The 25,684-nt window shown below is 34.4% G+C and overlaps 1 protein-coding gene and 1 pseudogene across 2 annotated transcripts in view; one reads left to right on the forward strand and one right to left on the reverse strand.

Annotated features, from left to right (window-relative positions):
• The window catches only part of LOC148955202 (putative ATP-dependent RNA helicase DDX49), a 72,892-nt pseudogene extending 50,041 nt beyond the window's left edge, over window positions 1-22,851 (forward strand). The window contains exons 6-7 of the transcript XR_016143516.1: window positions 17,154-17,354; window positions 22,271-22,851. The product of XR_016143516.1 is annotated as a putative ATP-dependent RNA helicase DDX49 (transcript). The remainder of the gene's footprint in view (window positions 1-17,153; window positions 17,355-22,270) is intronic.
• Window positions 1,922-12,922, reverse strand: LOC148955203 (uncharacterized). The gene is made up of 3 exons (XM_089104853.1): window positions 12,818-12,922; window positions 6,067-6,155; window positions 1,922-2,411 (listed from the first exon to the last, which is right to left on the reverse strand). The coding sequence occupies exons 1-3, from the start codon at window positions 12,920-12,922 to the stop codon at window positions 1,922-1,924; spliced, it is 684 nt and encodes a 227-aa protein (XP_088960979.1).
• Window positions 22,852-25,684: the final 2,833 nt, after the last annotated feature.

Here is a 25,684-nt window from a genome sequence, read left to right on the forward strand (position 1 = left end):
ACAAGAATGCTGCTCTTATAAAGTCATCCGTGTACTCAGAGATTCCAAAACTTTTAAAACGAGGGACTATGAAGGCAGAACTCTTGTTCATTTTAGGCGGCATTGCTTCCGTTTTGATTGCTGCCTTTCAATGGGCTCTTCTGTCTAGTTGTGTGTTATTGTGGATTGGTTTTCTCTAGGCAGTCACATTTGGGATGAACTGCTTTAGTAGAACTAGGAACGTGGCTGAATTCAAAGCCACTTATAACTGATTTTTTTACTTTTTTTTCCGCTGTAGTAGAGTCGTATCGTTCAACTGGATATGTTAGGGATTAAAAAAAAAAAAAAAAAAAAAAATTTTAACTGAAAGTAAGGAGCGACATTAAAATTTAAAACGAACAGAAATTGTTCCTTAGATGAAAGGGGATGTCCCCTCCTCAACGCCTCGCTCTTTACGCTAAAGTTTTTTATTGTTTTAAAAGAATAAAGTTGTGTGACAGAGTCAAACTTTAGAGTAAAGAGTGAGGCGTTGAGGAGGGGACAGCCCCTTTCATATACGGAATAATTTCCGTTCGTTTTAAGCTTTAATGTCACTCCTTACTTTCAGTTAAAAAAAACTTGTTTTTTTATTTAATTTCTGAACGTTTTTGAATTAATGCAGCTTTGATTTTGGCTCACCGTACATGAATGAGTACAATCAAATTAGCTTATTAGTCTGATTGCTTTGTCTTATCGATCTTCTTGAAATTTTATCGTGGCTTTACTTGTGGGTGAACTTACGCGACGCACTTAAATATTTTAATATTTTCAATGCGTACCTTACGGAGTTCACTCCTATTTAATACCTCGCTTTTTACGCTGAAGTTCGAATTTTGTTCGAATCACAAATCCCTGATTCACAAAGGCCGGTTAATTAGAATAGATAGCTCTTTTGAAAGTACTAAAGAAACTTTAGCGTAAAGGGCGACCCCTTCATATACGTAATAATTTCTGTTTTTTTTTAAGTTTAAATATTGCTCCTTACTTTCAGTTGAAAAAACTTTTTTTTTATTATTTATGATCGTTCTTTAAATAATGCTGCGAAACCTTGCGCCCTTTTCATAAAAATTTCCCTTCCGCCACGGTCACATCCTCCGTGAAAATATCCTCCCCTGACCCCCCTCCCCTCCACCAGAAAAAAATACCTCCTGAAACGTCTGTATACTTCCCATTTACCAATACTATATGTAAACAATGGGCAAAGTTCATAACTTGCAGCCCTTCCGCCGGGAATTGCCTGGTTCCTGGGGGAATTCAAAACCTGGTATGCATTCGAAAGGTTAAGGAAGATGTTCATGGTTTCCAGAGGAATTGTCTAATGATAGTTTTTAGGTGTCCATTTGTTCTACCCGTAATCAAACAAAAGATGTAAGAAAAATGTGGTTCCATCCCACTTTCTAGTGCTATAATTAAAGAAAAGCTAGGATAGCTAGAACAGATGACATATCGCCAGATTGCCAAATGGTTTGGCAAATGGCCAGATTACCAAAAATGATGATTTTGGCTATATATCAGGGGCCAAACGAAAACCATATTGTCTCCGAATAGGACGAGAAGCCGTCATGAGAAAGGGTTTCAGGGAGATTGAAACTTCCTGAGACGGAGTTAATAATGAAGCTTTGAACAAGTTGGTGTGGAGAATGGGTTTGCGTAGCTATGTTGGCCTCAAGCGGATTTGTGCTGCAATAATTTGTTAGTAGCAAAAGTTGTAGTTTCCATATAGTCTTACAACTTAAAAGTCGTCCAAAAACGGTTTTTGATTGTTGGCAGCCAGCATCTTTTTGTGGGAAGTAATAATATTAAGACCTATAGTAAAAATTTTATATCGTGATTGATGAAAAGGTAAACGATTTATTTTGCTCTCTGCAAGAATAAATAGCATGACAAAAAAAAATCTTAAATCTTAATAAGATACAGAGTAAGTGTTGTATGTCTTAGTGTGTGGACCATGTCTGTCATATTTGTCAATCCTGTAGTTCACTCCATAAGGATTTGCATCGTATGAGCTATAGCCCAGATTGAAGTCATAATCTGCATAGTCTCGTTTGTAATCGTGTCCGTATTTGTCCCCATATACCGGGCTTGAATATTTCAAATCATTTCTATAGCTGTCATAGACAACTGCCGGAGCGACATACTTCAAATCATTTCTGTATCTATCCCCATTTACTTTAGCGGCATACTTTAAGTCGTTTCTGTAGTTATTCCCATATGCTGGAGTGGCATACTTCAAGTTATCTCTGTAGCTATCTTCATATACCAGGGCGGGGTACTTTAAATTATTTCTATAGCTGTCGTAAGCTGCATAAACAGGTCTGGGAGTTGCATACTTCATATATTTCCTGTACGCATCCCCATACGTCGGAGTTGCGTATACGTAGTCGGAGTTCAAACTGAAACAATAGAAGTATGTTAAACCCTTGCAAATTTCCATATCAAAGGTGATGTAAAAAGGGATTGGTTTTACAGTTTATTAATTCCTTTTCTTCCTTAAAATCTATATAAAGAGATGTCTGTTGAAAAATAAATTGGATGGAATAAGGTTTCGATTACAGAATATTAAAGGAAAATGTATTTATAAAAGCATGAAATTTTGCAAAAATAATAGAATTGTTAGTACTTTTGTTGAAGTTCCTAAAACTCCCTTCTAGGGAGTGGCTAAACCTTCTATGCTTTTCTACTGGGATAAACCTTTTTAATAAGAAGAGGAAAAATGTTAGAAATGGTTTCAGACAGTAACATTTATACTTTCAAATCGGATAGTCTTCTCTGTCATATTTTGGACAATTTATGATGACCCAAATTCCCTCTTAGATGAATTCAAATCCCTCCAAAATCTCATTCTGTCTTTCGTCTATGGTTCTTGTATACTCTCATGAGCACAGTGACTAGCTGTAATTTTGAAATTTTGTATTATTTTTATGATTATTATTTATTCGATAAGTTCTCACAAGCTAATATTTCATTTTGATTGCGAATAAAAATTCCTTTCACTATGTTCGATTAATCTCTGTCAACATACTGTTGATATCTATACTATTGACAGAAATATTGTCTCTGTTGTTTTTTCTGTCGATAGAGGAATATAATTTTTTTATTTAAAGAGTCAAAAGGAAAAACCTGTACTAGTCACAGGAGCCGAAGTATTTCCTTTCTCTTTAATCTAAAGAAAAGTTTTAGGTTGGTCCAGATACATTGTAATATAGACAATTTGAGAGATGGACTTTGCCCTCAGAAGAAAATAAAACTAGCAAAGGCAAACTTTCCTGAAATTCCTGCAAAAACAAGGTGCTTGATTTTTCCTCTACTGTCGAAAAATACATGAAAAATAAACTGAAATTGTTTATTTTGCTTTGAAACTGATTGTTTAGAACTTTAACGTTATTCCTGAACTTTTGCTATTCTTAAACCAGGGTAGTGAATTGTAACCAGTTTTTTGGGAAATTTTGCTCCAAAGTGTTTCTATTATATTCAATCTTAATCCCACTTTTTTATCATGTGAGAACTTGCTTCAGCATTTCAGTGGAAATAAGCGCAAAATAAGATTTCATCAAAATAAAAAGAGTATATCAAACCAAATTATCCAAGACCGTATTTAACCAATGAAGCTACAATGTATTTTTTCCCATCATGTAAGCCGAAAGTTAGTTCCCAGCTGGAACCAATTTTTAAAAGAAAGTATTTGCTTCATATACATCACTAAAAATTGCTGACAACGCTGTAGTTCGTTCACGATTTAACGGAAAAATAACGCATTTTACTTGGATAAAATAAAAGGTATTTTATTTGGATAAATAAAAATTTATCACGCATCAAACTCTACTGTGTCATTTGTTATTGAGGCATTTATCATCTTAACGCCACATTGCAGTATTCAAATGCTCTTAAGAATACCTTTCACCTGGACAGAAATATTTTTTATACATCGAACGCTACTATGTCATTTGTTATTGAGGCATTTTTTTTTTAATCTTATCCCCACATTACAAAATTAAATGTTCTCAGCCTAATTTTAACTTGTCTGGGCTGACACCAGTAGGCAGATCCGGTCCCTGAAAATAAAATTAAATAAAAGAAAACAAAGTTTTTTCGACTGAAAGTAAGGTGCAACATTAAAACTTAAAAAGAACAGAAATCATTACTTATGTGAGTGGGGTTTCCCCTCTTCAGTACCTCGCTCTTCACGCTAAATTTTTTTGGTGCTTTTTGTTCTTAAAGAATCGGGACAAAATTCAAACTATAGCGTAAAGAGCCCCAAATACATAATAATTTCTGTTCGGTTTAATTTTGAATGTTACTCCTTTCAGTAAAAAAAAACTAGTTTTTTTTTATTTATTTTTGCATCGTTTTTTAAATTATGCCAGGAAATCTGGCTTCACCTCCACGGAAAAATTCCCTTCGCCACGGAAATATCCTTTAGACATTTCAATCCCGGGGAAAATTTACCCCGGAAAATTACTCTCAACATCTCCATACGTAAAATTGAATTGGCAAACAGAAAGCAAGATATATAAAAAGAATTTCGTGTAGGATTTCTGGTAAATTCCCCCAGTGCAAATTTTCCCCTGAAAAATTTACCCCATGGAAACTTCCCTCCCCATGAAAAATTATCCCCATGGAAAAAACAGCAGAAAATGCGCCCTCTCACCACCCGAAAATGTATGCATACCTCCCAATAACAGATACTAACGTTAACAACTGGAAAATTTTATAATTTAAAGACCTTTCCTCTGGGACTGTTGGGGGTCATTTTATCTCCAAAGGCATAGCTATTGGGCCTTTGAACTATGTTGAACAAAATGGCAATCTCAAAATTCTGATCAGACGAGTTTTGGGGAAAAAAAGCGAAGGAGGGGGCCTAGCTGCTCTCCAATCTTTTTGGTCATTTAAGAATAGCACTAGTGCTTTTAATTTCCGTTCGAATGAGCCCTCTCCCGATATTCTAATACCATTGGGTCGATATTATCTCCCCTGGAAAAAGAAAACAAACAAATAAACACGCATCTGTGATCTTTCTTCTGCCCAAAAATACAAAATTCCACATTTTTGGAAATAATATCTTGAAACCTAAGCAGTAGGGTTCTACGCTGAAGCTGGTGGTGTGATTTTCATTGAGATTCTTTGACTTTTTGGGGTTTTTCCCCCTTTTTGAAAAATCAATTTTTCTCAGGCTGATAGTCTTAGTGGGTAACACTAAACTTAATGAAACTTATATATTTGGAATCAGCATACTTCTTTTGATATATCTGTTGGTACCAAATTCCGTTTTTTGGGTCTTGGTTAGCATTGGGCCGCGTCGCTACTTACTTACAGTTCTTTACCACGAACTGTTTAAAAGAAAGCGATGAGGTCAGATTAATAGTCAGCGATAGAAGGAGCCTCAAAACTTGTTAGTTAGCTTAGCTGCGTGATTGTAATTTGATCCTTTTGATTTTTATGATTAAATATCCCTCCTGCTCTTATCAAAATGTTCTACTCCAAAGTAGCCTATGTAGGTTTAAAAAATTTCTTTCCTCCTACTCTTATATAATTTATATGTTTCATTTAAGAAACCACATGCCCTTGCTTTGCTTACCAGCTTTATACTAACAATGCCACCGTCCTTTTGCTGGGAACATTCCTGCTGACGACGCCGGAATTTAGTTGAAGATTCTCTTAGGAATTTTAGTTTTATTTATATACAGTTTCTGGGTTAATCTAAAGCAGCTTAATCTACCTAACCTCCACTTAGGGAAAAAACTATTCATGTAAAAGTTAAGCTGAAGCTAGACTTCTGCGTCAGTCTTTGCCAAAATTCTTTCTGGGCGAGGCCAGCGTTGAAAAATATACCTCACCCTCAGTTGTTTACTCCAGAAATGTGACACAATTTAAAGACTGGAGTGGAGGGGGTGAACCTAAGAGCCCATTTCCCTGACTGTGATACTGATGTCTGTATGGACGAGTAAGCAAGTGCCGTAAGCAGAATTTTATGTGATTGTTGTTCTTCATTATTTTATAGTAAAAAATTTACCCTCTTGACAATAATCAAAAGTAATTGAAAAAAATCACCTTTTTTCTTCTTCTATCTCCAGCATCTCCATTGGTTCTTCAACATTAGTCTCTGAGAAAACTATTCCAATGAGGGCAAAGAAGAACACCTAGAGAAAAAAAAATAAAATTATAGTTTATTTTAAAATGTGGAGTTTGTACGATAGCATAGCACACTAAAATTATATTTAAAGCAGTTTATGTAAAGCAATGCTTTACATAATATAGATCAGACGCTGATATCGTAACTCATATGTAATGGTTTTTACACCGTTGATATTTTTTTTTGTAGCCTAATTTGCGTTCTAATTGTTCCCAACTGTTTTGCAAAAATTCAACGTTTCTAGCTTTAATAGTCTGGCAGCAAATCACTGAAAGGACCGACAGAAATCAGGGAGGGGTATGCAGTTAATTTTTTGTACACATTATATATATTACACATGTATATATATATACATATATATATATATATATATATATATATATATATATATATATATATATATATATATATATATATATATATATATATATATATATATATATATATATATATATATATACATATATATTTATATGTATAGATATTTATATAAACATATACATATATATATATATATAGGCCCACTACTAGTACTATTCACTCATAGCAGCACAAAGCCCTCTGAAGTCAACAGGGCTGCGTAAGCTCCTCTTTCACCTCAATCTGTTGAAACATTCACTTTTTACTACCTCGAAGGTCCAGTTTCCTCTAAATTCCTTCTCGTAACCTCTTAATCCATCTATTCTTCCAAACATTCTCCAATTGTTAAAAAAATAATAATAATAAATAAATAAAAAAAAAATCAGCTTTTGCTGTTCCACTTTTTTCATCTTTACTGTATACACCATCTTTACTAAGAAATTCTCTCCAGATAATTGAAGCTTTCTAATTTCTCATTACCTAATATCACCTCTTCATTCCAATGGATTCCCAGTATAAGTGACTTAGTCTTCTTGACATGTAATTTACTTGCACCGATTCTTGGTGCAAAAAAATTAAATAAAAAAAACAAGTTTTTTTAACTGAAAGTAAGGAGCGACATTAAAACTTAAAACGAACAGAAATTATTCCGTATATTAAAGGGGCTGTCCCCTCCTCAACGCCTTGTTCTTTACGCTAAAGTTTGACTCTTTTTCACAACTCTTTTTTAAAACAATAAAACCTTTAGCGTAAAGAGCGAGGTGTTGAGGAGGGGACAGTCCCTTTCATGTACGGAATAATTTCTGTTAGTTTTAAGTTTTAATGTCGCTCCTTACTTTCAGTTAAAAAAACTTGTTTTTTTTATTTAATTTTTGAACTTTTTTGAATAAATGCAGGTTTTGATCTTGGCTCACAGTACATGAATAATTAAAACAAAATTTTCATATGAATTTACTTTTATTTAGTTAAATGGCTTTCTCGAAACTTGTTTCATTTTATTTACGAACGTTTTTATTAGTAATAAATATACTTAACTTACGAATTAATTTACGTAACGAACTTCTATATTCATATATTTTTAATAAGTTTATTAGGGGGTTCGCCTCTTAGTCAATACCTTGCTCTTTAAGCGAAAGTTCGAATTTTGTTCCAATTCTTTAAAACTGACCGCTTAATCACAAAGGCCGTTAATTAGAATAAATAGCTCTTATGAAAGTACTAAAAAATCTCTGGCTTAAAGATTGACTTATTGACTAGGGGGTGAACCCAATCATATATGTAATATTTTCTGTTCGTTTAAAGTTTTGATGTTGCTGTTGTTGCAGTTGAAAAACTTGTTTTTTTATATTTAATTTCTGATCTTTTTTTTAAATAATGCTGGGAAGTCCGGCGTCCCCTTCATAGCAATGTCCCTTCCCCCATGAAAACTTCCTTCATGGAAAGATCCTCCCACATACCCCCCGACCCCCCCCCCCCCCACTACCAGGAAAAATCTCCCCTGAAAACGTCTGTACTGTATACTTCCCAATAACCAATACTATATGTTAACATCGGGTAAAGTTCATAAGTTTCAGCCCTCCTCCCGGGAATTTCGGGGGATTAAGTCATCCTAAAAGAATACTTATAATATTTTCGAACATGTTGAACAAAATGGCTATCTCAAAATTTTGATTGGGTGACTTTGGGAAAAAAATCAGCGTGGGAGGGGCCTTAGTTGCCCTCCATTTTTTCGGTCACTTAAAAAGGGCACTAGAACTTTTAATTTCCATTTCAATGATCCCTCTCACGATATTCTAGGACCACTGGGTCGATACGATCACCCCTGGGAACACAAAAAAAACAACAACAAATGAACACGCATCCGTGATCTTTCTTCTGGCAAAAAATGCTAAATTCCACATTTTTGTAGATAGGAGCTTGAAACCTCTACAGTAGGGTTCTCTGATACGCGGAATATGATGGTGTGATTTTCATTAAGGTTCTATAACTTTTAGAGGGTCTTTCCCCCTTTTTTCCGAAATCAGCCAAATTTTCTCAGGCGCGTAACTTTTGATGGGTAGGATTAAACTTGGTGAAACTTTATATATTTGAAATCAGCATTAAAATCTGATTCTTTTTATGTATCTATTTGCATCAAAATACCGTTTTCTAGAGTTTTGGTTACCATTGAGCCGGGTCCCAATAACCAATACTAAATGTTAACATTGGGTAAAGTTAATAACTTTCAGCCCTCCCCCTGGGGGCTTCGAGAGATTAAGTCATCCTAAAAGACATAGTTATAATATTTTCGACCATGCTGAACAAAATCTCAAAATTTGGATCGGGTGACTTTGGGAAAAAATGAGCGTGGGAGGGGGCCTAGTTGCCTTCCATTTTTTTGGTCACTTAAAAAGGACACTAGAACTTTTAATTTCCGTTCCAATGAGCCCTCCCACGATATTCTAGGACCAATGGGTCGATACGATCACCCCTGGAAAAAAAAAAAAAAAAAAAAAAAAAAAAAAAAAAAAACACCCATCCGTTTTATTTATTCGTGCAAAAAATTGAAAATTACACATTTTTTTAGATAGGAGCTTGAAAACTGTACAGTAGGGTTATCTTATACGCTGAATATGATGGTGTGATTTTCATTAAGGTTCTATAACTTTTAGGGGGCCTTTCCCCCTTTTTTCGAAAATCAGCCAAATTTTCTCAGGCGCCTAACTTTTGATAGGCACAAATTAAACTTGATGAAACTTATATATTTGAAATCAGAATTAAAATCTGATTCTTTTGATGTATCTATTGGTATCAAAATTCTGTTTTTTAGAGTTTCGGTTACCATTGAGCCGGGTCCCAATAACCAATACTATATGTTAACATTGGGTAAAGTTCATAACTTTCAGCCCTCCCCCTGGGGGCTTCGAGGGATTAAGTCATCCTAAAAGACATAGTTATCATATTTTCGACTATGCTGAACAAAATAGCTATCTAAAAAATGTGATCAGATGACATTGGGAAAAAATGAACTCGAGAGGTTATCTAATTGCCTTCCGTTTTTTTGGTCGCTTAAAAGGTGAACTAAAGCTTCTAATATTCACATCATTAAGTCTTTCTTTAGTATTATAAGACTACTGGATCGATACGATCACCCCTGAAAAAAAAAAAAAAAAAAAACAAGCAACCATGAACATTATTCTGGCAAAAAATTCAAAATTACACATTTTTTTATATAGGAGCTTTAAACCTCTACAGCAGGGTTCTCTGATACGCTGAATATGATGGTGTGATTTTCATTAAGGTTCTATAGCTTTTAGGGGGTGTTTCCCCCTTTTTTCGAAAATCAGACAAATTTTCTCAGGCGCGTAACTTTTGATGGGTATTCAAAATAAACTTGATGAAACTTATATATTTGAAATCAGAATTAAAATTTGATTCTTTTGATGTATCTATTGGTATCAAAACTCCGTTTTTTAGAGTTTCGGTTACCATTGAGCCGGGTCCCAATAACCAATACTATATGTTAACATTGGGTAAAGTTCATAACTTTCAGCCCTCCTCCTGGGGGCTTCGAGGGATTAAGTCATCCTAAAATACATAGTTATAATATTTTCGACCATACTGAACAAAATGGCTATCTCAAAATTTTGAACTGTTTGAACTGTTTGATTTAATTATCTTTGTGCCTTAATTTCTTAAATCTGTTTTATACCTTTAAGTGTGAAAATCTCCAAAAAAAATTCATTTCGCTAATATTTGTACCAAGGACATTCTAATAACCTGAACAATGTAAGTCTCGGAAAGTTTTACCTTCCCATTCGAGACCATGCTCTTTAATACGCACCTCGTACACTTTACTGTGTTCCTTTGGATAAACGCCATCAAAATAATCCATATAAAGTTGAGATGCTAAATAAATTTTTAAATATGAATTATTTTAAGACTATCTGCATTAGGGAGGGGGTCTAACATTTCTTAAAATCTGGCTTGTAACACCAAAGAAAAATTGAAAAGTTCCAATGAGCGAATAATATGATATAACGATTTTTGTATAGTTCGAAGTTTAATATTGGGTCTTAACTAGTGTTTTCGAACTTATAATCTCAAAAGATTCAAATTATTCCAAAAGATTTGAATTTAGCACATCTGCAATTCTCTTTGTTCACTTCTTCATCTTTCTCCCATTTGTTCACTTCATATTTATATATAGCCTACATATATATATATATATATATATATATATATATATATATATATATATATATATATACTTCTTCTAATAACTTAGTGCAGAATCAAGCCGGCTGTGGCCAATACAGCTACGTAGGCTCCTCCTCCATCCCAATCTGTTCAAAGCCTCCCTTTTTACATCCTCCCAGGAAGTTCCGATTTCCCTTAGATATTTCCTTAAGACATCCTCCTACCCCATTCGGGAATGACCTGCTTTCCGTTTGGCCCTAAACAGTGGGCCAACAAGGACAATCTTTGGCAATCTGTCATCCTTTATCCGCAAAACGTCCCCTAGCCATCTCAACCTTTCTCTCATTATAGCCCGAGAAAGCGGGGTTGAACCACATTTTTCGCACAGCTTACTGTTTGAGATACGGTCAGTCGGGTACTCAAACCAATCCGTATACAATTTCTCTGGAAAACGTCTAGCAAATCATTCTCTGTTTTTCGGAGCGCCCACGCTCCAGAACCATACTTGACCATTGTCATCATCCGCTTTTTGAAAATCTACTGTTGATCAACAGAAAAGATTATTGAATATTTATATACTTGAAACGCAAGTGTCTTGATGCACAGCTGTTATAAGACGAAATATGAACAGTTCTATATGAATATTAATCAGATTTATCATCAATTTTACCGACTGTTTTGAAATGTAGTCCTTAAATCTTTACCATATGCAAAACAGATTTAGCTTATCACATTCGGTAACCTATGCTCGTGCATGCTGTCAATCCGCTTTTTTTCTGTTTTGGTCCTCAGTCTTTGGATCTAAGGTAAGCGACCCATGTAAAGAGTGCAATGAACTGTCATGTTTTTTGGGTATTTATGTATTATAGTGACCCCACTCAAGAAGTGAAGTTAGGCTAACCCTGATAACATATACCAAAATATGATGAAAATATAAAATTTTATTAACAAAACTATGGAAACTACAGAAGATAATTATGGAAACTAGGTCGCCCAGAACACGTTATATTAAATACCTAACCACCTCTATATATTGAATATTTAATTAAAGTATACCTAAACCATAGTTTTTCTCACTAGGACTAAGCTAATTTTTACCGATTGCAGACAGACAAACCGGTTCTATTCAGATCAGGAACTTGAGTGGGGTAGCTATAATATATAAGTACCTTTTTTTTGTGACTTCGATATATATGTATATATATATATATATATATATATATATATATATATATATATATATATATATATATATATATATATATAAAAGTAACGAGAGTAAAGAAACCTTGAAAGAAGAGATTTTTAACGTCAATTCTCGGAAAGGTATCTATGAAGGGTGAAGTTATAACATAATTTCTTGTGGAAAACTGACTTGCTACAGAAAACTTAACTAGAAGTGCTTTTGCAAGCTATTACAAAATAAATTATAGAGTAGCTCTAATTGCCAAAAATGTGTATTCGTCCTGGCAAAACAAATCCTTAAGATATAAGAGATAAGGGGTATATTTGAAAAGATTGTTGTTCAAAGCTATAAGAAGTTCCAACCTTGGATTTTTTTTTTCTTAATGTCTCGATCCGTAAGAACTTTACAGAGCCTGTTAAGAATTGTCATCGTGTGAAGAGTCTGCTTTTGATTTTTAGCGGCTTTTTGCTTCAACGTTTTATTTTTGCTCTGCAATAAATTAAGCCTTTTTACTTGTCTTAAATGCGAATAATTTCATTTTGAGCCTGAAAGGATACTAAAAAGTGTCTCGTTTGTATCCAATACGATTTCTTTATTGCTCTCAAATTTATATCGTGTGTCATAAGTAGTTTAATTGTTTATTCAAATGGTATGTTTATTGCTGGTTTTCTAGTTCTAGATGTAGTTTTTTTAGTATTTTGAAATGTTGCCTTTATATTGTTGTTATTTTGAAATGTTTTAAATTTCCCCATCGGCTGTTTAATATTATTCTAGTATGTCGGTAAAACTTATCCAAAACTTGCCTATGAATTTGATTCTTTTTCGAAAATCACTTCCTAATCAGTAATAACACAAGTTCAGCAATAAGGCTTGGCTTGCTTGACTTAAATCTCTTGTTTGGTAGCGTCACCAGCATAGAAGGAAGCAGACGTCAGCGCCCTTACTTGTCTACAAGGTGGTCTGTCCGAGGCTAGGGTTGGAGCTTTGTTGGGAGGTCGAAGTTCTGGGTAGTGAGTTGGTTGCGGATGACGTCCGTTAATTTTGTGCATGGTCTACCTCTGGAGTGTTTCCAGCCGTTTGCAGTTGGATCTAAGTCGAAGATGAATCGGGCGGTTGTTAAAGCAGGCAGGTGAAGTAGATTACCTTATCAACGCAGCAAGAGAGACTAACTTTTCAGACAGGGGTGGTAATATAAAGGACTGAAGGATCCACAAGATTTGTACCCTCTCAAACAATCCAAAGCGTTCGATTTTGCGAAGGTGTATTGTCAGAAAAACATCTACCTTCTTCATCTGAGTCTGAGTTATGGGTCAAGTCTCTGACGTTTATAGCATAATGCTAATGAGAGTTGGGCTTTCTTGCTGTGGCTGATCTGGAGTTTGTGAAACATTGTTCTTAGAAGACGGCATTTACCTTTGTCGCCCTTGTTGATATCTCCGCATCTAGATTTCCATTTGAGAAGACAATCGAACCATGGTAGGTGACCGGCTTGAGTGTCTCAACATTTTGAATACACAGTTCTATAGATGTTGGGTTGCTGTTTCGTGCCTAGTCTTTGCAGGGAAAAAGAAAATAATAGTTTAAATCTTTTCGTTTTTCTTTAAGAATTTATAGTTTGGCCTGCTATTTTTATGCCAGAGAAAATTTTTCAAGAATTTTTAACAACATACACCCTATTAAAAATCTGGACACAAATAGTGGTGTTTAATTTAGTTCTATACCTCCTCTAGTTGACCTGAAAAATAAAACTTGATACCATTCGCAAAACGTATATCTATGCTCTTTGACAGCTTGGATATACTTACAATCTGTTGATTTAGTTAAATTTTAAGAGTAAAAGTAGTAATGGAGGTAGCTGAAAGTTTGAACATATTGCCCTTAGTCGATCTTGGGATACTGCTGAGATGTCTTATTGGTAATCGGCAGACACACAGTGCTTTTTTATTTAATAATAAGGAAACATTTAATTTTTAAACATGATGGGAAAATGGCATATCTGAACGGGGGTTGACTTGCGCTATAGCCCTAGAGATACAGCTACAAGACCGTTCAGCTATGCTGAACAAAATGGGTATCGAAAATTTTAATTGGAAATGTTTGGAAAATTATGAATTAAAAAATAGGACTGATTGCCCTCCAATCACTTTTGACTCTTAAAAGGGCGCTAGAACTCTTAATTTCCAATCAAATTAGCTCCTTTATGATATCAATGATATTGCTAGCTAAAATAGAGCAGCGCTGCCTATGATATTCCTTATATGCCTTTTTAATATTGCATGCGAATAGCTTTTTCGTTGAATTGAAACTCTCCCTAAACGTTTCAAATTAATGCTCTTAGTGTCATTAGCTACAGTAACCGGAGAGGTAGTATCAAAGGTATACACATAGTGTCTTCTGACTTGCTCAAAATCTGTCACAACTTACCTTGAAAGGTCTAACTTAATAATGTAAGCTGTTATTGTGATATTGCTTTGTCAGCGCATTGGCAATCTACTTTACAATAGTACGCTTTGATTTAACTCAGCATCCGTCTAAATATACAATAACAGCTTCATATTAATGTCCTTAGCTTGTGTAGTACTAATAGTTGTAGTAGCAGTAGTAGCATTAGTAGCAGTATGCACATAATACCTTTTATTTTCAACATCCTCTTCAACACACTATGAATTTTTAACTTAACATCATCAACCGGTCCTGAAGCATTGCTGATACGTCCTCTTAACAACCTATGTGGGGATAGTGTGTTTCGATTTGTTTCAATACAGTTACAATATTGCCCAAAGTTTTTGCCTTAATACCCTTAGGTTTATTAGTTGTAGTAGTAGTAACACCAGTAATTATAGTAGTGGCAGTAGGAGTAGAGTTAATAGTAGTAGTAGTAGTAGTTATAGGACTAGAAGCAGTAGTATTGTGATGCAAATATTGTCTTTTGGTGAGTTCAACATCCCCCACAACAGAAGCTGTAAGTTTAAATTTCACACACGAAACTGTTCCTAAGATATTGCTGATATGCCCTTTTGACAACCTGCATACGGATGGCAAGTTGTCGTCCGTACAACAGAAATTTTCAGAAATATTCTCTGAAAATTTCACCTTCATACCCTTAGGTATAGTTGTAATATTTCTCACAGCAATAGTATGACTACTCGACTTAATACAATTTGCTATTGCTATGATGTGGTTGTTTTGCTCTTTTGTTAACCTGTATATTTATACAAATTTCGAGATTTTCATCTTAATGCTCTTAACCTTACAAGGAGTTGCGATAGAAGTAGCAGTTGGAGCAATGGTAATAGTAGTAGTGGGAATAGTTAATGTTGCAGTAGCAGTAGTATTAGTTATACGGTGCACATATTGCCTTTTGGTCAATTCATCTTCCCCTTTAAGTATTCTCTGAGAGTTCCAACTTATCAAACAAATCAATTCTTAAAATACGCCCTTTTGAAAATGTGCATGCGCATAGTGTAGTTTGATTTAGTTCACATTCCCCCTCAATATTTTATCAAATTTTCACCTTCATACTTGTAGCCTTAACTGTACTAGTATCATAGTAGTAGGAACAGTAGTAGCAGTAATAATGTATAATTATTAATAATAACAGTAGTAGCAGCAGTATAAATAGTAGTAGTAGCAGGTACATTTTGCCTTTTGGGCAACTAAACATGCTACTTAGGATGCCCCTGAAGTTTCTTCTGGATATGATAAGCCGTTCCAAAATATTTCTTATACGCCTGTATGAGCAATCTGTATACACATAGTATGTTTTGATTTAGTTCAACTTTCCTCTCAACGTTTCCTCATATATTTTTTCAATATCCTCAGCCTTAGTAGTACTCGCTACAGAAGTAGTAGTTTTAGTGGTAGTAGTGGTAGTAGTAATAGTACGCGTGGTAGCAGTAGAAGCAGCAGTAGTTGTAGCAATTGTAGCGTGCAAATATTGCCTTTTTGGTCAATAGATCATCTCCCTTATCATTTCCTGAAAATATCATATTCATATACTCTGTCATTCTTGCGTTAAACCCTCTTGACAACCCATATACACATAACATGTTATGATTTAGTTCAACACTTCCCTCAACATTCCCTGAACGACTCATCTTAATGCCCTTCGTATTTTGGGAAAGTAGAAGTCAAGCATGCATACTTTTTCTCAATAATATATAGTATATGTTAACAATGAACAAATTGCATAATTCTCAGCCCTTGCCCTGAGGCCTCGAGGGGGGGGGTCGACATCCCCAATAGCATGATTACTGAGCCGGGCGTTTTCGTGAAATCGCCTTTGAGGAAATTATATAAGTAAGAAAAACATTGTCTATCTCGGTCACATGAATGAAGAAATCAAACCTAAAACAAACTTAATACAATGATAATTAAAGCTGAACTTTAACCGAATTTAAATCTCCACATATACGAGTATTGTTGACACCCATGACCCTCCCCTCCCCCCCTTCCAAAAAAAGATAGGCTAGAGTTTCATTTGCGCTTTACTAAAAACAAGTATTTTTAAATTGTTTCGTTTCTCTTTATAATATTAAAAATTAAATACTTCCCTGGTAGTTTTTTTTAAGCATCAGGAGGCATGTTACAGCCAATTTAGTTTTATTTGTCTAATATGTTTAAATTGTCAGTGTTTCTTCCTTTTAAATGGCTTGTTTTCAAATGTATAGGAAACTCGATGATTGGCAAGCACTGGTAATCCAAGCTATTATTGCAGTTTTAGTAAAAGGCGAGCGACACTAGTTTCTTTTGAGGTTTCATTTTTTCATTCCTAGAAGGTTCTGCTCCTTGCAAATTCAAAATATTCTATAAGCTAATCTCTGCTTTTTTCCAACTTTAAGTTCGCTTTTTACTTTAATCAAACGAGAAGTTTTCGATTTGTATTTAATTTGATTAAAAGAGGATTTAATCCAATATTCCGTTAGAAGAGTGGACAATATATGTAAAATCATAATTAAGTTCCTAAGGTGCATCTCATCTTATATTTACTTCCACTTGCGAAGGTTCACTTAGGTTCACTTGCGAAGAGGTTTCCTTCAAGGATCTAATAATATTTTGAAAGATAAAAACATTTTGTTTACAAGTTGAAGAGTCGTAGGCACTCACCACTCAAGATTTTATTAATGGACCTTTTAATTTTAATTGCCAATAGATAAGTTAGGTTCCTTACTCCTGGTAAATTTTATAGTTTTATGCATGTACTACTTCTGCAGCATGCAACTCGATTGAACTTCGTTACTATGCGATGAACAAAGCTTAATACACTACGTCTCTTTACAGGCCTTGACATCCCGGCCGTGCAACTTGTCATCAACCATAATGTACCCCATGTTGCAAAAGAATACATACATCGAGTTGGTCGAACAGCTCGTGCAGGAAGAGGTGGTATGGCATTAACATTAGTAACTCCATCCGACGAAAAATATGTTCATGCCATAGAGGCTCTCATTAACAAAATACTGGAAGAAGAACCTGTGAACGGTTTGTATTTTTTTTAACTAGATTTGATTGATAACAGTTCATACTTCATCGCCATCTAGTGAATACTTTGGCTGAGTACCTTTTTCATTACAGCTAACATGAAATACAAAAACCATAATTTAAAGCTACTCATGGGCGCCGGCAGGGGGCAGGGGGGGCCATGCCCTCCCTGGAAATTTTGAACTATAAAGTAATTATAAGGAAACCAAGGAAAGAGAGCAGAATAGGGAAAAGCCATGGAAAAAACGCTTTTTGCCCCCTTGTTGGCTGTCTGTCCATAGATTTTGAACCATAATAAGGAAAATATAAGTGCTAGTTTGTGAATGAGTAATCCTTAACCAGTTTTCCACAAACATTTTTTCTATATGATTTTGTTGGAGCAAAAAAAAATCAAATTCTTCATAGTTACGAATGGTAAGTAAATAACGATCCTTGTCAATAAACCAAAGTATAAGAGCCTAACTGTTGACAACATTCGGGCAAAGAATCAGCTTTTTATAGTGATCCTAAATATGTATTTGTTTATTAGTAATTAGTACAGTTATTAGAACACAAGAAAGTTAATATAATTATAGAAAACACAAGGGAAACCACTTTAATAATGAGTAATTTCATTAAAAAAATGCCGTCAACTTTTACTTGCATTGCCAGAGCACCCATGAGCTAATATTTCAAGCCACTATTATCACACATATTTCACCAAAATGCTGGGAATGTCTGTATTTTCCCCTTGAACGGTAACTTTTTTTTTTATAATACCAATTTTTTTTCCAGGAGTCATTGTATTTATCTAGCTGTCACTTTGAAAAAGATTTAACATTTTACAGTTATGAAGTATAAAGGTGTCAAATATAATGGCTTTGGTATTCAAAATTATACTAAAAATATTGAATTAAAAGTTTTCAATTGATTTTTTTAATCTTAGTTTTAATTTTTTACTTTGAACAAACTACTTTGATAATGCGTTACTTTTTATAAACACTGAGTCTATAGGCATGTAATATTTTGGTATATGATAACTAAGTTCAAAACTGTCGATATTGTTAAAAAATATCCGTCCAACGCTTCGGTATTGCTCAACAGAACTAAATGTTGAAAGTTAATATCTTACTTTTTGTAAGTAGGCTGTTGTTATGTGTATTTTTTGTAATTATTTACTTTTTTTATTGTTATATACTTTACTTTAATTGACATAATTGTTCCATTGCCTTTAGAAAATTGTTTGTCTCTAAGCTTCATTAAATAATAAAACAGGTTTTTTCAACTAAAAGTAAGGAGCTGCATTAATATTTAAAACGAACAGAAATTATTATGTATATGACGGGGGTTGCCCCCCTCCTCAACACCTCATTCATCACGCTACGGTTTTTTGGTACTTTAAAAAAAGTTACTTATTTTTCTTATTAAACGACCCTTGTGTTTCAGGAGTCACTTTTAAAGAATTGGAAAAAATTTAAACTTTAACATAAAGAGAGAGATGTTAAGGAGGGGGCAACCCCCTCATATACGTAATAAGTCCTGTCCGTTTTAAATATTAATGTTGCTCCTTACTTTCAGTTCAAAAACTTTTTTTTCTGATTGTGTTTTAAATAACGCCAGGATACCTGGCTCTACCTCCACGGAAAAATTATCCTCCCCTCAGAAATATCCTTTGGACAATTCAATCCTGGCGAAAATTTACCCCAGATAATTACCCTTAACATCTCCACTTGTAAAATTGAACCGGTAAAGAGAAAGCAAGACATATAAAGAAATTTTATATAGGAATTCTGGAAAAGTCACCCATCTTAAAATTTCATCGAAAAATTTCACCCTCTGTAGACTATCCTTTCCATTCAAAATTCTCCCAGTAGAAAATTCGTCTTCCCCTCCCCACCCGAAAAATGTATGCATACTTCCCAATAACAGATAAAAGAATGGGCGAATTTTATAACCTTTCCCCGAGGGCTTTAGGGGGTCATTTTTTCTCCGAAGACACAGTGCTTAGGCATTTCAGCCATACTGAATAAAATCTCACAATTTTGATCGGAAGATTTTGGGAAAAAAGTGGTATGGGAGGGGGCCTAGTTGCCCTCCAATTTTTTTGGTCACTTAAAAAGGGCACTAGAACATTTCCGTTAGAATGAGCCGTATCCTGACGTTTTAGGCCCACTGGGTCTATACGATAACCCCTGAGGAAAAAAACACGAACTGTTTAATTACCCATCAAAATCCAAACAGAGATCATTGAAATATTGATTGTTTTTTCTGCGTTACCAAAAGTATTATGCTCATAAGACTTTACAATTTCATGAAATGTAGTGAAATAAATAAAAAAAATTTCCGAGCTAAAATAAGGAGCAAGCTTTAAATTTAAAACAATTTAATTCACTTTTAATATAAGGGGGACTGCCCCCTTCTCGACACGTTGCTCATTATAAAAAAGTTTTTTAGTGCTTTGAATTTTTTTTTCAAATTGCAAATTTTATTTAAAAACTTGTAAAAAAAAAGCCAAACTTCACAGTAAAGAATAAGGAGTTAAGGAAGAGACAGCCCCCTTCATATAAAGAATAAACTGTTTAAATAGCTCTCAAACCAGTTCCTCGCTTTCATTCGAAAAGCTCTTTTTTCATTTAATCTTTGATGGTTTTCCAAATCGTACCCAGGCCTAACAAAGATAGAACTTGAGGTACCGGTCCCTTAAATCGCTGGTCAATTGCTTTTAAAATGTGTAAATCAATAATTGTACTTTGATTAGTACCGTCCTAAGTTTAAATTTGTAATTTCAATTTTGGATAAAATTTGAATATATTTAAAAAATTGGCGATGAATAGTAATTTTGGTGAAAAGTCCTTGTTAATATTACTACTGAAGAATTTTGGTTGGATGAAAAGGAGTGTTATTGTTTGTATGGATGGAAATTCTGTGAGACTTTTGATCTTCTACATAACTGAAGCCATCGATATCGATATATATATATTACATATATTTTTTTAAATATATTGACGTACTTTATATAAATACAAAAATATTACCATTTAAAATTGCTGAAAACTAAGTTCCTAGCAGTATTTGCCACCTCAAGGAAATTTCATAACGGGGCTGACCTGCCTTGCCTTTTCCACCTCTGTGCTGGTAGATATGGGAATGTAACCTATTAGCTGTATAGAGAACCAATATAATTAATTCGTACTCCCCCTTCCTCATTCAACGTCTATCTGAAGCCTCATGAAGAGTAAGCAGTTTGTCCATTAAAATATACTTTTGTAGGAATCTACCCCCCCCCCCACCTAAACAATGTCTCACCCCCATCCCTTATTATAGCTGATACGCAATTACAGATAACCAAACTTAGCCTAATTTCATTAAAAATAAAGTTAATCAACTTGGTTGAATCCAGTACTACCACCGTGTGGCATTACTTCCTTTGCAACTGGGAAGTCTAAAATATAGTCATTGATGCTGTTAAATCAATTAGCTTCTCAGGATTTTAAATTGATTGCAAATTCATCCTCTTCGGGGTAAAGTCGTAGTTTGGTGCCCTAAACCGCCTAAACTGTCATCCAACCACCACTGTTATTTACTGTCTGCCCCCCCCCCCGTGGAAAATTTTCTACCGGTGCCCTTGGAGTTACTCAGTTTTTGGCTCTTGATTATTTAAACTCTGCCGTATGCAGCTCTTACATTAAGGTGCTTGGCGACTTGTGTTGCGCATAATTAATTTATTCATGGTATGATGTAAAGCTAAAATGATCGGGGTAGTAGGGATTTGCGTGTGTTCAAAACTAAGGCTAATAATCCATGAAGATATTAAAACTCCTTCCTATTTACTTAATGAAACTGGCAATTTAAACCGAAGCTAAAGCATTTGCTTGTATTTTACTAAAAAAAAAAAAAAAAAATCTAATTTTGCACCCAATCCTAACCTCCGCAAGTGTCATTACTGAAGGATATCAAGAAAGTTTCATTCCGTTTATTGCGATACTGCCAAGGAATAGGTTATATTTTTGTTACCTGGTCTATTTTTCAAAGTATTTGTTGCTCTTTTTGTTATTTCCTTCTTTGCAAGTTTTTTTCTATTTCTCTAGATATGTCTTTTCTTGTTTAAGCTTTTTTTTTGGTTTGACCTGACATGTGAATCTAGTTCATTATAGCTTGCAAAAACCAGATTTTTATTGTAGTTCAGTAAAAAATAGATTTTAAATGAAGATTTCACTGTCTTAATAGAACTGTATGAACGTTGGGCTGGATTGCAAGGGGTCCTGAAAAAGTAATGGGGGTAATTACTGCTGTCATAAACTTTTGTTTTGGCCCCAGTAACAAAGTCTCTTTTAACAACTTGAAGGTGCTGATCTCTAAAAGAACTGATGAAGCAGGAATTCACATAAGCAAGTTCAGTTGAAAGGAGGGGGGGGGGGGAAATTTTTGAGGGTAACAATTTTTTCCGCTAAAAACTCTACCCTTGGAACAACTACGAAGGTAGTATATTTGAAAAAAAAAAATATTTTTTTTATTTTTACCGCACGCATGGCCTGTTTCAGGAGTAAATAAATTGTTGGAACTTGTCAACACCGGACTGAATCTGAAGGCATCTTGACTGAAAAAAAATAATTGCTGTCATAGCACTGTGTTTTCTATTCCATCGTCGTTAATATTTTCGCATTCCTTTTAGAAAACATTATAGTGCTGTTCCTGAAATCCTGAACATCAAAAATATATTATAAATATTGAATAGCTTCTAAATGTCAGTACAAACATGTACTTGATTTAGGGAATAGCGATTGTTCTATACACGATTGTTCAACAACAGGAAAAATAACCAAAGACCAACATAATGTACATAGAACAGCTGAGGTTTTGCAAAGTCATCATACAAAATTGCACATACTAAAGAGTCCTATCCCCCTCCTCTTATAAAATGTTAATTTATTTTTTAGATAAAGAAGTTTGCAAAATACTGACCCAAGTAAACGTGACGAAAAGAGAGCAAGAGATTAAACTTGATGAAACAGATTTTGATGAGAGGCGTCTGATAAACAAGAGGAAGCAGTTGATCCTGCAAGGAAAAGATCCTGACGAAGAATAATTAAAAAAACGAAAATGGATAAAGAAACGAAAAAAAGAAGCGGCCAACCGGAAGAAAGAAAGCCTAAAGTTTAAAGTCGAATATATAAGCGATTAAACAGGAATTCTTGCTCAAATTTTTGTTGTTATTTTTTATTTTTTTGATAATTATTTTATTTTAAACCAGATTCCAGAGTACAATGTTGGACTACTGGTGTTTTACTGAGCACACAAAGCCCCAACAAAATAGAACTTGATTTTGTTTTTGGAGCAGAAAAGTCCTTAAATAGCCTGCAGAAAATAAAGACTGATTTAAGATAATAATATAATAAGATAATAATATAATAAATAATATAATAATAAAGACTGATAAGGCTCTCAATATTTTTGCTCCAGCCATGATACCGATAATTTTTGGTTAACAATTTAAATTCTCTGAAACTAATTCAGGCAAACGAAGTTTTTAGTAAAAAGCTAGTTACTCAGAATTCTATGAAGATAGTGAAATACCATGATGTCAATTTATACGAGCTACTTTTATGGATATATGTTGCATAAACTACGAATCGTTAGCTTTGTTTGTAAATTTCAACTTCACCATTTACTATCGTCAGAAAGATTTTGGTTTTATTTAACTGTAATTGTTGCTTTTCTTGTTCTTTTTTCAGATATGCATAAAAATCCTGGCAAACAAAAAATAGAATGTTAAATATTGGTTTTACCTCTAGCTCCATCCAACTTTCCCACGAAATATGTGCAACTTTATCATATAGATAAGAATACTAAGGGATATATTATCATAGGGGTTTTCTTTTTTAAAGACGCTGATAGAAAATTCAATTATTTATGGGATATCCTGCTTTGGTTGTATTATAGCGTCTATGTGACACAAGGTAAGGGGTGCCAATTCACGAAAGTGTTGGGGGGGTATTTATATTTGAAGACCTGGGAGGGGGGATTTTGTTGCTTTTTAATCTTTTTTAATGAAAATACCAAAACGGGTTTTCTCAAAATATGGGGGGGGGAATGCTCCCCCTTCCAATTGAAGCCCCTGTATAAGGTTCACTCATTTAGGGCCGTATTGGTAAAACTTGCACAAAAAGTGAGGCTTGTATTTTATGTTTACGTTCCTGAACATGCACATGCACATGAGGGGGAGAAGGGGGGCTTAGAATGGTAAAAAAAAAGCATGCATTGTCTATAAAAAAAAACGAAAGAAGAAAAATCTTTTGGCGCAAATCCTACAGTACCTATCCTTTATTTATAAACAAATACTTTCCAAACAAACTTTTTTCAATATTTTAAAGAAACTAGCAGATCCAAGTGAACGAAACTTTCTGAAATTAGCTTAGATGCCAATATCTGAAAGTTTCATCCACATAGTTTTTCTAGAATATTAAAGGAACTTTGTCTGGAGAGCGATTTGTTTATCTTAGGTTCTCAAACTATGGGTCGTCACCCACCTCTGGGTCGCGGTCGCGAGCATTAGTAATGCTCAGATTCCGTAGTAGAACTTATTTTTTCTAGTTGAAATGAAATAAAATTTAGCAAGTGTTACCAATATGAATGGAAGACTGTTAAAATAATAAACATGACTTAAATGATTTTATTTATTACTTACATAACTACGCCTGCAAGTTTATTTTTGCAAAGTTATTTCAATGGGAAGGGTGTTTACTTCAATGTATAGCATGTGCATAAGTGTACATTAATAATTTTTTTTTAAAGAATTAGAAGATTTGGGCAGAAAAAATACAATTTTGATTAATTTTTACTTAATTCTTGTACTATCTTCAATCATCCTTGCTGAGCTATGGAGTGAGAAATGAAAGAAAAAAGGCAGAAAATGTTTCCCGACCGTTCTTTTTATTTGTCAGGATTCTTAGGGGAAAGACCTTCCAGTAAAATGGGCCACAGTTTTTTTTTTAACCCGCTCCTATTTTCGAGGGTTTATAAAAAGAAGAGCAGGATATCCAATTTTGCAGGTATCATGTGGATTCACTTTTATGGCTCCTTTTTCATTTGGATGGAAAAAGTCAATTGTCACTTTTTGCAAGCTCTTGAAACAAGAACTCGTTACAGCATTGCTACTATACGTTAATTAATTACCAGCAAAAATAGAATTTCAAATAGAAAGCAGCGAAAGATATTGACACCCCTCGCCTCTGAATTCCCTTTTGTATTTTCTATTTCATTGTGGACCAATCCTCACAAGAAAAATAAAGAACCAATTGTGGTTGTCTGTCAGTCAAACTGTTGATGAAGACTTTGGAAAGTTAGTAGCTGAATTGATTTGGGCAATAAAAAGTACAGATTCAACTATTTTTGCAGTTTCGTCTCATATCGCCGATAATGGTTTTCGTTGTTAGGAGCAGGAATATTAGACGAGTTTTCTATGGAATGTAAAACCTCATTTAGTAAATGAAGCAGTTTACTCATACTTTGGAGGGTTCCTGCTTGCTGAACTGGAAGAATCTTATTCTGTTATTATTCGTGACGAGACGACAAACACAAAGAGTTGGAAAGAACCACAGATTCGAGTGTTTCTTTCGTCTGAAGTAGGGAGGAAAGTTGTCGACAAACATTTGAAGGCTGTTTTGATTAGCGTTCCTACAACTGGTTTTCGTGTAGGTTAGGTGAAGTGTGTATACCGATTCTTAGTTCTGACAGGCCTAAAGTAATTAAAAAATATTCGAAATTATCGATAAAAAGAAAAGGATTATTTGTCGTGGAAAAGGTTTAGTGAATATAGGAACAAAGGGGTTTAGTGAGCTATGGAATAAATTTTCAGCTAGTTATTTCGAGATAATGATTCTTCTTCCACGGATGGCCTTGCAGACTAGAGGAAATTTAGAAGTTACCAAAACGTTTACTGCTAAAGGACACTTCGCCGCACTGGTTTATGTTTGGCCTGTCAGCTTATCTACTTCTATGGAATCATTTCCTCAAGTTTATTCCCAACAAGAATACTGCTCTTATGAAGTCATCCGTGTATTCAGAGATTCGAAAGCTTTTAAAGCAAGAGACCATGAAGTCGGAACTCTTGTTCATATCATGCAGTTTCGCGTCCGTTTTGATTGCCACCTTTCAGCGGTATGAGTCTCTTATTAATTGCTTTGTGGTGAATGGAATTCAATTGTGGTGGTACTTGCAAGGAGAGTTTGCAATAAAGAGGGCCTTTCTAGCTTCTTTGGGTGTTTGGACGACATAAATATATACGCTCCATTTCCGGATGACCTCGTTAGTAAAGTGACGTGGAAACATAGATGAAACTTTTCAGCCAAATT

This window comes from Artemia sp. Qi Xiang Cuo, chromosome 2 (assembly GCF_049724085.1).
Source record: "Artemia sp. Qi Xiang Cuo chromosome 2, ASM4972408v1, whole genome shotgun sequence".
Lineage (NCBI taxonomy): Eukaryota > Metazoa > Arthropoda > Branchiopoda > Anostraca > Artemiidae > Artemia > Artemia sp. Qi Xiang Cuo.

What these genes read in the sequence shown, in the direction of transcription:
- LOC148955203 (XM_089104853.1), bottom strand. Translation starts at nt 12,922, where the DNA reads ATGCACAAAATTAACGGACGTCATCCGCAACCAACTCACTACCCAGAA. An exon ending in ACAGACCACCTTGTAGACAA is followed by an intron (nt 6,156 to 12,817) that starts GTAAGGGCGCTG and finishes TTTTTTCTCTAG; the next exon opens with GTGTTCTTCTTTGCCCTCAT. An exon ending in GAGATAGAAGAAGAAAAAAG is followed by an intron (nt 2,412 to 6,066) that starts GTGATTTTTTTC and finishes CTATTGTTTCAG; the next exon opens with TTTGAACTCCGACTACGTAT.